This window comes from Copadichromis virginalis, linkage group LG19, assembly GCF_057382275.1.
Source record: "Copadichromis virginalis isolate Kocher_CV1m ecotype Utaka linkage group LG19, C_Virginalis_male_GT1.1, whole genome shotgun sequence".
NCBI classification, from domain to species: Eukaryota; Metazoa; Chordata; class Actinopteri; order Cichliformes; family Cichlidae; genus Copadichromis; species Copadichromis virginalis.
Window position 1 is genome coordinate 11,809,513 of NC_140636.1, and position 18,050 is coordinate 11,827,562.

Below are 18,050 nucleotides of genomic sequence, written 5' to 3' on the forward strand. Positions count from 1 at the left end.
AAAGAGTTAAGAATCCTCCAAAAGCTGGGTTTCATGTAGCTACTTGAGCACTGGGGAGAAATCTCATACCTGACTCATCTGAGGGATGAATGATGCAGCAGATTATCAAGTAATTGGAATCTGTGAAATGTCACTGGTGTGACGGCGAGTGACCTAAGATCAATGGCACTAAGGTTGGGTCACACTTCAGTAGCTTCAGTGATCCTCACGCAGCTCAGAAGCGAGGCCTAAAGCCATGCAGGGCAAGGATCCATGATCACACGGAAAGGCCGATGGGCTGAGTTAAAAGGAACTAAAGATAAGACATGTAGTGACCAAGGGGACAAAGGCGAGCCAGCAGTCATCTGGAAAAGATTTCCAATATTTTCCCTCACTCTTTTTTTTCTCCTTTCACCTCTCCGTCTCTCCAATCCTTTTCCCTTCGCTCTGTTGTTTGATCTCGTCATGGCCCAAAGTCACCAGGCAGACGGGTCTTATATTTTATATTCAGTGTTCCACATGAGGGAGCGTGTCATAAAAAAAAGTCTACTCAAAATAAATGAGGCTCTCTGAAGGCAAACGCAGATGATGGTTGAGACCGAGCCGTCGCTGGCCATCGTAACGGGCATCAGTAATTTGATTTGAAGAAAATCTGTGTGTGTATCTGTAAGTGTGTGTCTGTGGTTTGAGGCAGCAGTGGCGTGGAACTATGGTCTCCCTTTCTTTCACGTACTCCTGCTCCAAAGGCTCAGTCAGATTAAGTCGAGTGTAGGTGTTGACTGCTCTCCCCCACATTATTAGGTGCTTTCATTGCTTTTACAGTTTGTCAGATTACATTAATTAAAAACAAAAGCTCCTTGTTGGCAGACTGTAAAACCACCGACATCCATAACGATAACATGGAAAAAATATTTTCAGTTTCGAAAGTCGTGAAAATCACTTTAGCGGTAGGCGCTAGTGTTAATTGCCTGAAGAAACTGCGACACTACAAAACAGCTGTGTGAGTGATATTTCGGAGGAACCCTAAGAGCGATGAGGGAGAGCAGCAAATAGCCAGTCTCTAAATGAACCGAGTCTCCTACTCAACAAGCATATAAAAAGAAATCAATATCTCTGTTAACTGTCTATTGTTCTAAACAAGAGACTCCAAAAGCATTAGAGTCTGTATATATTGCCACTGTCATCATCTTTAAAACATGGGCTTTGACTGTGATTGACTGGCAAGCCAACATACACCCACCACCTAATTGCAATTTGCTCAGAGGAAGACAAAGAGAAGCAGCTCTCTTGTCACTGACAGGATGCCGTGAGGGCTGGGGAAATTGAATTCACATCGAGAGGGATTTAATTAGACCACTTTGTACCTTTCATCGCCACAGAATCCTATTTACATTCATTCTTGTGCTACTAAGCTTCCATACCTTAGTTATATTGGTTCAACTAATCTTCAACATATAATATATTCAAGGCAAAAAGGCAAAAAGATCAGGGTTTCATCTAATCCCTATGCACCATCTAGAATGCAGCAGAATGGCTAATCACAAAGTCAAATTCAAGAAAGACACAATCCCCATGATATGTAATATGTCCACTCCCTTGACCGTTTATGAGACACTGCAAATCAAGTTTCCGATCCCGCTGGTGAAATGGGTACATGTACCACATGAAAAAGAAGGAAAGCTACTAATTCCTTATTATATTGTGTGCAGAGTGTCAATCAAGATACTCTAAAATCCCTTCTGAAATAAATCTAAAAAAAAAAGTATTTAGATGTGCTAGGACAAAAAGACCTTGAAGGCAGGATTTATCAGCTTAGTTAAAGGGAGATGATCCACTGAGCGGAGATAAGACGGGGTTGCCCCGTCTTATTCTCAGCTTATATGGAGCCTGGCAAAAAGCTGCATATGATTTTCACATGGAATCCATCTCAAGGCCTGCAGGACATAAACGTATTAATATTTTAAAAAGAACAGTTTAACGTGATAAAACTGCCATAAACACAACTCCTTTATTGCTGACACGTTGTGGCCCTGTTTATGCATTCTGCCTAACTCCATTATTTATTGCTAGCCTTGCCATCTTACCACCCAGCTATCAAAGTTTGTGAAGCTATTTGTGCCCTGTGAAAGGGGTCACTTATGTTGAAGAACCAACAGAGTTTTACAGGCGTTACCAGTATTTGTTTCTCTTGATAGGAGAGATTATTTTATTGTATTTACAAACACAATTCATTACCAAATATCTCCACTTAGATGACCTTTACCTTTATGCTTTCCAATCCCAGTCATGCAGATTTACATTTACCCTGCAAAGGAGAGAGTGTCCAAGGGACAGAGAGCAACTGATTGTGGTTAATGAAAAGCCCATTAGCCTTACTGATGCCAGACCACCATAACCAGCCAATGGGCAACCAGCTAGCTAAACGTTTTAGCATTTTAACACCAATATGGAATATAGTTTAGATACATGTGTGCTAAAAAGCACATTAAGCAGGAATTAGGCACACAGTTAGGCACAAGGACAATATAAGGGAAAGCAAGACCAAATCGAGCTGTTGAAATATGTGTTAAAACAACTAGCTAAAGAAATTACACTGAATCAAATTAAAATAAATATTATTTCAAGGAATCTGATATTCATTTTGACTCTCCAGTTTATATTATATAAAAAAGGATAGGTTTTTATCAGCATGCTCAGGCAATCCTTTGTCAGCCATCATTCAGATATATACTCAAGCATGATAAACAGCTGCAGAAGCACACTAATGGTAGATATATGCATCCTTACTGGAAATACAGATCTTCCATGGTTCAAAATCAACACTGTAATGCTAGCAGCACTAACTTTGCTTGCAGACTCTAAGCAAAGTACCTTTATGACTATTGTCAAAACCCTAACCCTGATCTAATTTGCTCCTTTCTAAGTCACTTATTTGCTTGCTGACACAATGTAATCTAAGCAAACTCCACCATCTCCAAAGTGCCAATTAAGTACCAAAAATGACAAATGTGCAATGACTTATTTCCAGTGACGTTAATTGCCGTTATTGACCATTAGGTTTATTTGTGTCATTACAGATGATGCAGCTAAATACGCATCCAAGTATATGAATCACTTAAAAAATTGCATACAGGATTATGCCCGTTGTGAGCTGGCTTCAAACAAATGCCAGCTCACCTCCTGCAACCACTTTTCCGAGAATACGCTCTTCTTTTGCGGTTTGGGCTCCTTCTGACATTTCTTTGGAGGTGGAGGAACACCAAAGTAATTGCTTAAAGGAGCTTTCTTCTTTGAAATTTCTAAGAGTTCAAAACAAATGTCTGTCCTCCTCCAGAAAATCTTATGTACGCAAACGCGCATTGCAACTTCTTATCTGGTGCGCGTCTTTTATTTTGACAGCGCATGCGCACCTACGGACCACTTATGTGCACCCCTGCTTATAAACTTGTAAACGCTGTTGTTAAATCTGTCTATGCACAACCTGCCATGTCTAGTTTCAGACAGCACTATCAGGTTTACATTCATTACACACACATGCAAGTAGTTTACGTTCAAGTCTCTAAAAGAAAGGATTAAAAATGAGACACGGTTCATTTCCTGCAACAGTCACATCCACAAATGTGTAGGCAACAGAATTGTACATTTTCTAAGTGAATGTTTACAGGTCAGCTTGAAAAACCTTTTGTGCTGCAAATACTGTAGCTTCTCCTCATTATCTAATGCACGCAAACTTTATCAAATACTATTTTAGTATTTATTGCACTCATTTGTACTAATCACTCAAACACCCCAACTTCAGGTCAAACTACAGTGCTAATTTAGAGAGATGACGAACCTATAGAAATAAATTCTACATGAAACTATGCTTCGCCTGAAATACCAACTCCTTCTTCACTTACTAGTATACTTAAATTGTTCCATATCCCTAATATGATTTTCTTGACTATTCACAGGGTCATCCCTGCATATTGCAGTGTTTTTGCAAGCTGTAGAAAAAGATTGCAGAAAAATACAGATTGTCCTATTTTGAGTTTTTTCCCTCTTTAACAAATATTGAACATTTTTCTGATTTAATTTCCCCCCATCACTCTTTTTTTTCCATGTGCACATGTGATGAGTGTAAATCAGCTGGGTGGCCTGCTACAGACAACAGAGTGGAAACCTTGTAAGAGTGTTGAGTTGCAAGCTCTTTCATTAGCCCTCATAAATGCTATTTGGCACACATCTGAGACTGCCTTGTTAGATAGCCTGCAGCGATTTGGCCCATTGCTACACATCCCCATCCTCTTCCACCTCTCCATGGTCTAGTCAGTTGACAGCCTGGCACTGAACCTGATTCCTGAATCTCGATTTCACACTTTTCCTCTATTTCTATCTCGACAGACTGAGCAGAACGCCACCACAGAAACTGAAGCCCTGATTAGAAACCAATTAGCTCCTCAGATCCCGGTGCAGGATATCATCACGATCCGCCTGCTGCTCTGGATGAAGCAGCCTGCTCTCATTTGCCGGGGGTTCACAGGGAAACGTAAGATGACAAGTGGAAGAGCTACTTCTTTAACACAGCCTGAGTTAAATGTGAGCTGTAGTAGGAAAAGATTAATAAAGATTGATTTTCTTTGGATACTTGTTTGTGTCTCGCATGTATTTCTTTTTCTTGCTTAGTCGTGGATTGATGATTACGTTTAAGATCAAATTTCAGGTCAAGTTTCAGCAAAGTTCAAATTTGCTGCTGCTGGGTGAAAGAGGTTTTTTTTAAAACATCTTTGATTAGTTGAGTTTGACACCAAACAAACATACCTACCTACCAGAAACCTGGCAGCAGAGGATTCAGCCTTTTGATCATTTCCCCAAACTTTTAACCACTTACAAACTTTCTGTCAGGTTCTAACAAGCGTTGTGTTTCAGCACCACAGAGAAATCTACTGACTTCTGGTCTAACTGCACTTGACAGACATTTTATGCTGTTCAATTTTTTTAAAATAACATGTCATTGAATTGCTACACTAATTGACAGGTGATGCTGTAAAGCTGATGTCTATAATAAAGAGGTTCACTCTTATCATGCACTCATGTCCTCTACGGGAAAGCTGGCTGAGTGGTTCAGCGGACACACAGTCGACAGACAGAATAAAAAGATTTAAGACATTTGGGTTCAAGCAGTTTCTGGTATATGTTAAGAAAACTTATGGCTATATACCATACAACTGTGACAATCTATGGTATTAAAGTTATTGAAACCACATGAAACGTACATGTGCACCTTCTTTCACATTACACAGGCTGTCAGACGTGAACAATTTCTGCTATATGAGAAAAAAGAAAATGGCTTCAAGTTTCTAATATATTTGGTAGGAGTGAAAAAACAGAATTATAGCACAGTTTTTCTTTTTTTTTTTTATTATTTCAAGACAGGGACAAACATTAGCAAATACTGATATTTTGTTAGCTAAATTCAAATATTCTGGAATATTATGAACAAAACGCCTCATCTCATACTGCACCATCCTGAGACAATGTTACCTGAACAAACCCCCACCAAATTGGCTCAACTAAATAACACTGGACACACTTAGCTTGACAAACCTATCTACTAATTCAGAGCACACTGATGGCTCAGTCACATTAGTAAAAATAGGCCAGCAACCTTCTTACATATACAAAAAAAAGAGAAGAAGTATTTTTTAATACATTTTGCGACCAACTGCATCTCCAGAGGTTGAAGGTGTCACTTCTGATCACAAGGCAATTGCACAGGTCGCATAATAGGTGCCAACATTTCTGTAAACAGTTGCAGTTTGATGTGAAGTGACATTTGACATACCATCAATACCTTTGTCAGTCTAAGAGAGACTGACAAAGGTATTGATTCAGTTCAACTGTATTTATATATGGCACCAAATCACAACAATAGTTATCTCAAGGTGCTTTATATTGTAAGGTAAACAGCCTACAATTTGCAAATACTCGCCACTAAATTAAAAAATGCAAACAGGGGCAAAATGTTTCCATTAGTCTTTAAGCACAGCTTGTTGTTTTCTGCTTATATTGCTATAGAGCAGAAAGGGTACTGACAAAAAATGTAATAAATAAATAAATTTCTGTTAAATGTGAATTTCAGTCTATGTAGACAACAATAGATATGTGATTTTCACTAACAAAGTTACAGTTTTCACAGGTAATTGCTGTATTATCAGAAACAGATTGCGTGTAATTGTCAACTTGACCTCATTCAGCTGCAGACTGATAGCAGACTGTTTTATAGAAAACAGTTTTGGTGACAGCAGATGCTTGACAATCTAATTTTGCAGTTAAATAAATAAAAATATAACTGAAATGAGATAAGTTTGTCTTAAACAGATACTGAAAAAAGTTTGAAAAACATTTTAAAAAGGCAATAAATCACAACATGTGTTATGGCAATGTTCATCATATCACAAAATGTTTAAAATCACAATAATATCATATCGTGAGTGAAGTATTGCGATATTATCATATTGTGGTGATTCCCATCTCTTAACATCTCTATTAGTCAGATCCTGGCTTAAGACGCTGGACTGGATATTGGTTGCACAACAGCTCAATGTAGGGATGATTCATTTAGTTCAGTTCGGTTCAGTAGCATGGAGGAAGATGTGTCACAGCGAAACGACAGCAGTTTGGAGATATCAGCTCTAAAACTTAAAACACTTTTAGTTTTTTAAAATCTTTTTTTTTAGTTTGGTGTTTGAGTCCCAGTTTCTTCCTCATAGTTGGGATGAAAGTCTATTGGATCAGTACTCAGTGTTGGCAGATAACTTTTGGATCAGGTTGGATCAGTGCACCACCTTGAAAGCAGTTTTCCCACTGACCAAAAAAACAAACAAAGAAAAAAAAAACATGTTAAATTGTCCAATTTCCATTTTTGTCAGGTAGAAGAAAGGTAGCCTGCTCCTTTTCCATGCGACAACCATATTCTCTTTAGTGTTTATAGTCTGTGCTGTGTTCACACTGGAAAAGTGACAAAAATAAATATGTATGCTCAGTCTCTCAGACAGGCACTGGCACAGCATGTGTGATTAATGTGTGGGATCATGGGAATGGAAGCTGAGGCCTCATGATAATCAGATATATTCTTGCTGGCCCTGTCTGTGTGAAATGAGAATATGTGAGAATGTTTGAAACGGCTGTCACCTCTCTCAATAAAATTGTGGAGTGATAAGAGCCTTTATTGTATGGGATCGAATAATGGTTTGCACCAGCTGCAATAAGACACTTAAAGTTCCTTATACTTAAATAAGCACTGACAGACACACTTACAGGCTTTAAGTACTGTGAGCATTTGATGAAGGGCCTTGGAGTCTTGCTAGCTTGTTTCATTACCACCTCTCATTCTCTCTGCCTTGCCAACTCAACGCCACCCCCTCAAACTAAGGGAAAAAAACCCTTTTCCTTCTGATTAATTGCAGCCTTTTAGGCTTTCTTACAATCTGCTTGGACCATCCTGCAGCCTTTTCATTACAAACTTACAGAATACAGTGGAAGTAAATGCCATATCCTTTTAGCTCACAAGGGCAGGGTAATTTTCTATGTGGTATAATCATCCCTCGACAAAAGCAAATGGAAATGACAGGGTTTTAATACTAGAAGTCATTTTGGTCTCTACCAAGAGTTTGATTCATTCTATTTCAGGGAATGTTTATCTCCAGTACCTCCAACTGCCTCTAACTGCATCCACATACTCTTAAAATCATACTTTTTCTGTCAGAGATAGCAGAGAGCAGTGAGAAAATCATCAAGACAGCTGGCGATAACCGTCAACCATCGATGAAACACACCTACCAAGTATCCAAGTGTGTCACTATCACTGAGTCATAATGAGAGTCCCTAAAGCACTTCCCCCCATGTGACTCCAAAGCATTATCACAGCAACTAGACAAATGAAACCAATAAATCACACAAGACAGAGTGAGCGTCAAAAATCGTATCTGCAAATGGGAAGATTGAGCGTGCAGATTTGGGAAAGCCATCTCTAAATCTCCACTTTAGGGATGCGGAGCAACAGGTGATCTGCATGAAAAACAATCGCAAGTGTATAAATAGATTTTGAAGGGCCAGCTGAGTAAATTTGAGGCTTAGAACTGAGCCGATGTGCCGGGAATCTAAAGAGAAAGTCAGTTAGGGTGAGACTCTCTACAGAGACTACGTATCTCCTCTATGTTAGATGCCCAACGACAGCTCCATCCTCACAGAAAAATAAATCCCTTCTCTGGCTGTCACATGGCTTATTCACATTCACATCCTCCTCTCTCTGCTGTGTTTGCTTCTGTAATTTCTCCGACAATATTCTCTCGCTTCTCTCTGTCAGTGGAACTTGAAGGCACAGCGAAGTATCTACAAGTAAGGGAAATCAGGAAACTATGCAACGCCGCGCCAGCTACAGAGACCTGGAGAGAGAGGAGGGTGGGTATGAATTATACATGTTTCAGGGGCGGGCTTCAGATTTGTCCGAATAAATGCACGCGGGGAAATGACTGCGATATTAGCAGTTACAATGCAAGGTTACTAAACATGAAGGGAGCAAATTATTCATTCCCACCCAAAGCAAAGTGATTAGTTTGAAAAACTGCTGACAGCAACAGTAGGAGTTTGGTTTGTATACACTGGAGGACGTTCAGTGTGTCTGCGTGTGAGACTGAGCGTGGGTTAATTTGGCCAAGACTGTGCGTGGGTTGATAATTAGGAAGCTATTTGCGTGGAGTGAAATGTTCAGCTTATCTTCTGTGGAATCTCTTCCACTGTCCCTCTACACTTGAATATTTGTCCTGTGAAACTTTCTAAAAGCTGTGATTATGTTTCCCACAGCTAAACTCTTTATATTTACTCTTCATTACAGGTGTGATAATTAACAACATTACATAACTGTGAATTAAACGGCAACGTGGGTTTTTAGTAACGGAGATAAAAAAATAAAATGTCGACGCACTGCAGCTTTTTCCCACAAACTTTTCAAATGTATTTCATCTCTTTACTTTTTTGTTGTTTTTTCATTTAAACAAAACTTTTCGTTAACTGTTTAAGAAACTGGCTGCTGTGCAGAGGTGCTGCACAGAGCTTTGCAGGCCCCATCTACATGTGGAATAGCCAACAGTCTGTGCTGGTCTTAGCTTAGCCCCATCGTGTAAAAGACCATATACATAAAACATCTTTTTAGCAGATCTGAAATTTGAGATTGATTGTTGAATTGCTTTTTGTTGTTTTTCACACTTCTTACTTTCCTATTCATGCTACATTTTCAGCCACACAGCATTCAATCTAAGCATCGATGGACAGCGGGCAAGCACAGCCCCAGAGCCTCCAATTAGAGCTGCAACGATCGACCAGCCAGGGACCAGGATGATGTTCAGTATCCTCGGCCCAGACCATCCAGTCAGCTTCCCATATGTTGAGATGGTCCATTTCATGTATGCAAAAAATCACCCTCACCTAGCCGAATGTGGAAAATTTAAAGAAACTAACAAAGACAAAGTGTGCCAAAGCTAGCACCATCTGGAGCTAAGAACCAGCCGCAAGCCAGCAGTGCCAGTATGAGCCTCGGTATGAGCAGTAAGGATCACAGGTCAGAACAGTTAAAGAAAAATCTGTTGCACTTGCTTTTGTTTGTTAAGGTCAGACATGTCAGGTAAAGATGGCTGTACAGTAACTCATTTTCATTTAGTTCTTTATACCTCTTTCAAGTGAAGGAGCACTTTATTTTCAGTTGTTTAAGTGAGTGAAGATCCAGTAACTTACTGCAGTTTGGGAGAAATTTCAAGGAAACCAAGAAAATAAAATTGTTGCATTGAAGGTAAGTTGATTTTTTGTTTATATGTGCTGTCAGGCACAGTTTTTAGAATAAAAAAATCAGACTCTGCAAAAGAAAAAGAAAAGAAAAAACAGTATCAGTGGGCCACAAAATGGTTATTGGAGCATTTTTGCCTCCTAGTAGGTTCAATTCCCATAATTTGTCTGGAAAGGTGGAGAGCAACGCAAACAGCCACCAACGCTGTGCCATAAAAGACCGTTTGGCTGCAGGGCTCACGTTTCGCAACTAGCATGTTTGACAAGCATTTGGTCTAATAAATGTTAATGCACCCATGTATCCCTGCTTGCCTGGGATGAGGGAAGGTACTGTGGAGACCAAACCACCACTAAAAGTAGAAAGAATAACGGGCATGCATTCATCAGAGAGGCACAAACACAACAATAACAGTTTTTCCAATTTTGTGTGCAACTTCAGTCGGCACGGGCACAGTACTAAGTATGTGGCTGATTTACTTTTTTGAGCACACATGTTGTTCCCTTTCATTGCTTCTGGGAGACCAATCAGGCAAAGGCTTGAACAGCAGCTGTAGGGTCTTAATAATCTGGGCTAGAATTCTGTCCTCCTACAGCATGGCTTCTTTTCAGCTTTCCTTTTATAGAATTTATTTAATACTGAAACAAAGGCAGTCACTGAATGTAGGGTGTGATGTCCAGAGACCGGTGTAGCCCTCGATATAATGATATAACTGACAGTGGGAATACTATAATGACAACTCTCAAGTTGTTTACTTCTATTCAGATCTCCTAATAAAAGGCCAACATACATAAGAGGTTCAAGGTCAATTACTACCTTTGACAGCTTTGATACTTAAAGTCTCCACCTCCCCCTTACATTCAGTAATCACACAGATCAGAAAAAGCAGAGGAACCTGTTTCTTTACACAAAACGTACTCTCACATGTAGCGACGCCGGACCTGTTGTGCTCATTTCCAGCTCTATTATTTAATCTAAAAGGGTAACTTTTCATAACTGCGAGTTCTTATATGTGCCTGTAACTTCAAAGTCTTTTTAAGGCAACATTTTTTAGACTGATTGCGGTTAGCAAAAAATAAATCAATTATAAAAAAGGCAAGACAGCATAACAACATGACAGCTCGTTCAGTGAGAGACTGAGATTACCGAAAAGCACCATTGAACGACACAGGAAATCATTCCTGCCTGTGGCCATCTCCCTGTACAACGCATCCACTTAACACACTGTTTGCTGCTACAGCTACACATGTTTCTTTCCAACTATTTATTTATAAGTGACTTATGTATGTATGTATGTATATATATGTATATATTGTACTATTCTTAGTTAGCGTATTGTCTGTCTTGTCTTAATGTTGGTTTAAAATGGAGCACTGTAACAAAAAATAATTTCCCCCAGGGATCAATAAAGTATTCTGATTCTGATTCTGATTCTGAAAAACGTATTGGATCTTGCAGTGCTCCTCCTTACGTCCCCATGGCGTGAATACTAATCTGAGGTAAGGAAGCACTACTTTAAAAAATCTGTTCAACTGGACTGGAAAGTTAATCGGTAAATAATTACCTAGCAAGAAATGGAAATCAGCAGGCTTACTTTCAGTAGCCTCAGCGCTGTAATTACTTTCGGGAAACTTTGATCTAGAACACTTAAAATATAAAATCAAAATGAGTGATTTGAAAGGCTGCACTGACACGATCAACAACCGTGATTAGCTACAGTACAGAATGGCTGATGGCGTAAACACAGTTAAATATTATCGGTTGCTGTGTTTATTGTGAGACTGTGTGATTATGACAGATCTAATTCCATGCTACAATTTCAGAATCAAACTCTGAACATTCTGTTAGAGTCCCCAGGCCACCTATGTCTGGAAATCAAATGTTACTGAGTGATCACAAGATTGCCACCACGAAATTAGTAGTGTGTGGCCGCAAGATCAAAAAATCATGACCATTTTTTTCTTCTTTCAGATGATCCGTTTTGGGGGTCACCACAGTGGATCATGACCAAACCATCTCAGACTTGTTTCTCCACCTTTGTCTCCAAACTGCTCATCCTAAGCTGATGTACTCATTTCTAATCTTCTTCATTCTGGTCATTTCTAATGAAAAGCTCCTTTTTTTTGTCAGCGTTAGTGTCTCCAAACCATACATGTCAGCAGGTCTCACTACCACCTTGTCAAGCTTCTCTTTTACTCTCGCCGCTATCCTTGTGAGACAAATCACCCCTGACACTTGTCTACACTCGCTCCACCCTGCCTGCACTCTCTTCTTCACCACTCTTGAGCACCATCCATTGCTTTGGATGGCTTCACCTTCACTATATCTCCTTCTTGCATTTTCACCTTTCCACCTGTCTCCCTCCCATTAACACATATATATTCTGTCTTGCTTCTCCTCACTTTCTTCCCTCTTCTCTCCAGAGCATACCTCCACCTCTCCAGGCCCTCTTCCTCCTCCTCACTATGTCAAAGTCCACACAGAGTCTACTGCCTGATCTCATCTATCAAAAATCAGGACCACCAGTTACTAATGTGCTGGAATGAGATAAATGAGTAAACTTAATCAGGGACAAGGCAGTGAGATCTATACTTTGCTCTGTTGTTTACCATCAACACTTGACGATTATTATTGGGACACTGATTTGCTTTTTAATTAGACTGATGAATTATAAGGACACTGTTTGACAAACACTGTTACATATGCACAGCAATCAGCAGGTCCCCAGAGAGGGTGCTGTTTCAGCAGGTAGAGGGAGGGAGAAGGGGACAAACCAAAGTGATATCCACATTGGACAATGGCCAAGTCCTTGCTGTTAAAACTAAATAAAACTGTCACGGCATACAAAGCTTAAGTTGATGTTTCATTTATGTTTCTGCACTTTATATGGACAGTGTTGACTAGGCCTGTGTTAGAGTATGAAAATCTGTCACATGCAATGTCAAGACTGCAAAAATAACATTACTTGTAATTAATAAATATTAAAAAGCATATATTAGCGATACAGTTCCAGTGTCTTTCTGCTTTAACGGGTAATCTACTAGCACAACCACCGACTAACCTACACCCGCTGAACTATTTTCAACATGCTTTTGTTGTAGAAGGTCAAACATTCTCATGCTGCTCATCATTCTTATTGATGAGTTTCAGGCAACTTTCAATATTTTTTAATAGCAGATATTCCTGTTGTGATGAGGAAAATTATTAATTCCCACAAATTACCAACATTTAGCAAATCAATAATATCTTGTGGCTTTGCATTACTTTCAGAAATAGTTTTTTATGTATGCAGATTCTTATCTTATTCTTTTTGTGGAGCTGACTAACACTATGACAGCTACTGTACTAAAAAAGATTAAACTTAATCAGCCATTAGACAAAGCAGGCTGATAAAACAAAGTGCCAGTGGATGGATGCCCTTCCTCTTAATCTGCTGGTTCTCATTACAGGATGTGACACTGTCCTCCCAGCCAGCCCCCTCACCTTGACACATCTTATCTATAGTTTCCTCCACCGCTGCGAGAATCAGTCGCTACAAACACATGTTAGGCAAAAACATAGCCACTCGAGTTTACCATCATTATTATTTGCCAGCTAAGCACTACCATGTATAAAAGATTAGACCACACAGAATGCTAAGCACTACAAACCCTCTCCCATGTCAGAAATGGCAAGGCAGGGCATGCTCATTTGCTCCACACCACTTAGAGAAGAATAATATGCAGATAAACCTGGTCAACTAATTGCAGTAATGATTGCAAAATGTTCAGAGCTGTGCGGGCAGATAATCAGTGAAGCATCACAAGACTGAGCGGTAAATATGCTAATTTAAAGCCGAAGTAAATAGATGCTTGTTTCTCCCCCCGCCGTTTTTATGCCACGAGTTTAGCCCTGCAAAGTTAACAAAATGCAAAAACACAGCACACTAATCTTGCATACATCCACTTCACACAGCACGCTTCGTAAGAGAGAAACATTCATTAGATTGGAAGGATATTAGTACAGCCCTGGACACCACAGGCAGCTTTTAAAGCTCAGGTTTGGCCCAGCAAGTTGTAGAGAAGCATGCTTTTATATGTAAGGGAGCCCCAGGAAAAAAGCTGCATGCAATCCCACATAGCCGATGTGTCCTCTTAAACTGAAAAAAAGAAAAAATCCTCATAAAGTCTGCTGGTTTTCTTAAGTTCAGTTAAGCCAGTCTACGCCTGAGGATTCAAACCAGCCACCTTCCCTCCCCTTTTCTAAGAATAAACTGCTTTTCCTGCCTTTCATCCCCCCTCCGTCTCTCCCTGTGTGGCTGATGGACGGGATCATGAGGCCCTGGCTAAGTGACTCGGCCGTTTTGACACATCTTTTTGACAAGGTGAGAATATCTGCAGAGAAAAGACGAGGAGTGACTATTCCACCGAGCACATATTGCTTCCAGTTACCCACCCTGCTCATATCTTGACTGACAGCAGTGTGGTGACACAGGTTTTACATATGATGGGAAAAGTGAAGGAAGACAGCAAGGGGGGCGGGGGGTATTAGCACCGCTGAAAGTGTTTGTTAAGGATTCATGGTGGTGGAAGCTCTTGTCTAAGACCCGAGTTTCCAGTTCACTCCCAGCGTATAAGGCCGCTGTCAGTGCACCAGGAGTGTGGCTGAAATCACATCTGCAGCAAAAAGGAAATGAACTGCGGGATGGAGAGCTGTCAACACTGAGGCTATAAATCTAACAAACACAAATCCCTCCGTCTGTACATCCTGTTTCCAGCCAGCATTCGTTCTGCAGGAAGTTTTTTTTCCCTCCATATAATATTTTTTTCACAATAGAATGCAATAAAAAAAAAAAACTCAGGGTGTCTACTCTTGTGTTTGGCAAACACAAAACAAAGCTGGCACTGAAACTGACTTGCACCACCTGGCCCAAGTAAGTGTGGAGGAATGGAAAAAAGCTGAGTGTACATGTGTGCGTGCGTGTGTGCGCGTGTGCGTCTGCAGTGCTGGTGGTCATTGCTCATGATTTCAGCGTTTGATGTGATCACGCACACCCTGTTTGACTGGCTCGTTTCAAGCGTGTGCGCGCTCACACACACTCCTCTCCTGCCACCACGCACGCATGCACGCACGCAAACCACTACCACGTTGTTTTTTCCTCCCTATTCACGCACTGACAACACAATTCACCTGCAAAGGCAGGTGCACAAGCGCGTAACCCCCCACCACCATGCCCCTTCCTCCAACACGCACGCTCACCGAACCGTGAGAAGTGGCACATGCGGGCGCGCACGCCAACAGTTTGACATACACTTGTCTGCATTGGCATTTTCGCAGCGAAGCTGGATAACAGCAGCAGCGGCAGCTTGGTGGCATCTTCATCTTTTCTTTGGTAATCTATCATCACATCCATCTGCCGGTGCTGGGAAACGGTTTAAATACATGGGATGTACAAAGGGGACTTCTGCCCGCGGGGTGGGAAAAAGAAAAAAGAACAAAATAAGACTGCGAAAAAACACAAGCGAGCATCTCTCGAGTGGAGAAAATGTGAGCAGCCTGTCAGAGTCCCGCTGTTTCATCACTCCCCAGTCACACATAGGATGTTACTTGCGGGCTTTCTGTGTGGTCTTTAAAAGAAAATCACAATCTCTCCTCATTTTCTGACCCTGTCGTGCATCCGTGTATCTCATTAACAAACCGGCTTATTCTGCAAAGGGGTTAAAAAAACAAAAGAATGATCTCATGATGCAACTTTGACACAAGCAAGCGAATATGGACCTTTAAAGATCATTCGCACTAAGAAAGACTTAACAAAAGCTAGTAACAACAGAATAATAAAATAAAATCAAGCCGAATGCGAGCTGCATTGGGCAGTCACAGGACGGCGCATTGGTTTCGACCACAATCAATTGTTCAAGTGTTGATCAACTTACCGATGAGAGCCAGCTGTAAAAAGTACAGTCCGAGGAAGTCCATTATGGAGTGCGACATTAATTCAAACGGATGCAATCCTGGGCGAGAGATGATGTGCGGAGAATAAAAGCCCGCTGTTTTTGTTGAAACTGGCACTGAAATTAAGAGCGGAAAAAAAATCGCAGCTATTTCTCAAGTGATGACTGTCCACTTACGCTGACGCCGGAATCCACAACACTGCGTGAAAAAACATTAGCGGACCAGAACATCATTTTCCTTTTTTTTTCTCCTTTTTTTTAGCAGGCAAACTTTTGTCTTGGAGGGGAAATGGGTTACAGCTGAGCCAGACCAAGACACCGCTACCAAAATCACACCGCGGAGGGAGAAGAAGAAGAAAAAAGAAGCAGTTCGGTCTTTACGTGGAACAAATCGTGTGCGTACTGAACATCCCCGTGCGGTTCATCAGCACGTCCTGAGCGGCTGCTTCCTCTCCTCGTCGCCTCCACCTGCGCGCCGTCTGGAAACTGCGGCTGAATCACTGGCGCGCTGCTTTGCGCACTCCGACCCGAGAGTCAGTCCCCGCTGTGATCCTCAGCTCCCAGGCGGGCCGGCCGGAGATGCCCAACCCAGCTCGTTTAAAAAATCCAATCTTGACCAAAGTTGAAATAGGACAACTTAAATCGATAGGCTATTTCGTTACTGCCATAAAATGGAAACAACAACCCCGCGTAAAATGGTGCATAGCCTGCATCGGTGGGTAGACCATAACCACACTTTTCTGAAAGTAGGTTATACCCCCACACGCACATACACACACACACACACGCACACCTCCAAGAAAAAGAAAAAAAGAGTAACTACCACAATCAACTTAAACGAGAATCAGTGAGGCAGCAGAGAAAATCTTTTTAAGGGCCCCCACGGAGGCAGAAGGAGCAGCGGTGAAAACAGAGCCAGGCTGACTCACGGTGTCTGTCTCCCAATGGTAAAACGAAAAGACCATCTTGCAGCCAGCGTGAGCTGTTTGAGGCTACCTGCTGTCTAATGTGCTCATGCTGGTCCTTTTTTCTTTCTTTTTTTAAAAACAACAGAACAAAGAAAAGCTATTTTGATCTGGGTTTTGAGGACAGTGGGTCTGATTGGCGCTTCAGACATGCACTATAATTATTTTTAAGACACAGCCTAGTTTTTTTTTAATCTGAAGGAAATTTGTCACACACCCAAAATCACCGAATTAGACCAGACAAAAGTTACACTCCACAAGTTCTGGAGAATATTCGCACTCTACAGTACATACTGATAGCTGATAGCTTGCCCCCTCCCCCCTCCCTCCATCCCCGAGCGTCGAAGCCCACACTCTAGATGACAAACACATTTTTGGGGTTCTCTTCGGGGAGTTGTTTTGCCTCTTCAAGCTTATTTTGCGGCATTTTACAGCATCTCAGGGACACTTTAATCCAAAAAATGTGTCTGTGCAGTATGCAAAAAATAAGGGAAGGATCATGCCCAATGAATAAATATATAAATAAAAATAGAAACACAACCCCATTCTGTTTTTCACTGTTCTACTTTTCCCCCTCAAAGAGAGTGGGCAGTTTGCTCCTCTTAGGATTTGCTTATACGGAGGCTACAGGGAGGGTGAGAAGAAAGATACCGCAGGAGGTGAGAAGTTTCAAGGAGCATTTATGCTTCGAGGCCAATAGCATGTACTGCTCAGGGACCACAGCAGACTCCGTTGTTGGTTTTTCCCACATTGCTTTTTCAAGTTTTTTTTTTAAACTATATTTGCTTAGATTCTTCTTTAGCCTGAAGTGAGTTTTAATTGCTTACCGCTCATTGTTTTGTACAAATATACAACACGCTGCAAGTATAAAAATCATCATGATAATCACAGGATGCAAAAAAGTAAACTGAACAGTGAAGCTTTGAGTATTTGTATCACTCTAAAATAGTACATTTTAAATATATAAAACAAATGCCATTGAGGTGCAGTAAGTTTATAAAAAAATCATTTAGAGATGCTGAACAGTCCTGTTGTATGCTGTGACCTGATTTGTCAGGTTGTTAGTTATCTCAGTAAACAATCATTTTAAAATGCGCTAGTGGTCACTCGGTGGCATTCTCTGTTGTCTGCACACACGAAAAGAAAACAACATTCAGCACAAATTGGACTTCACTATTCAATCTGAAGCTTTTGTCTGTGGCAGCTCTGTCAATGCGCATATTTAACAAGAAATAAAACTCAGTTTTAACTTTTCTTTTTTTTTTTATTTTGATAGGGACAATGTAAAGTCTGAGGTTTGGATTTGTAGCCTGGCAGCTGTCTAGCAGTGCATTAACTGATTGCTCCACAGCAGCAAAA

General features: G+C 40.8%; 1 protein-coding gene across 1 annotated transcript in view; it reads right to left on the bottom strand.

Annotated features, from left to right (window-relative positions):
* gfra4a (GDNF family receptor alpha 4a) overlaps nucleotides 1–16,497 on the bottom strand; it is a 156,124-nt gene extending 139,627 nt beyond the window's left edge. Inside the window, exon 1 of the mRNA XM_085441489.1 lies at nucleotides 15,709–16,497. Coding sequence (XP_085297615.1) covers nucleotides 15,709–15,766 — 58 coding nt within the window. The 5' untranslated portion in view covers nucleotides 15,767–16,497. The remainder of the gene's footprint in view (nucleotides 1–15,708) is intronic.
* Nucleotides 16,498–18,050: the final 1,553 nt, after the last annotated feature.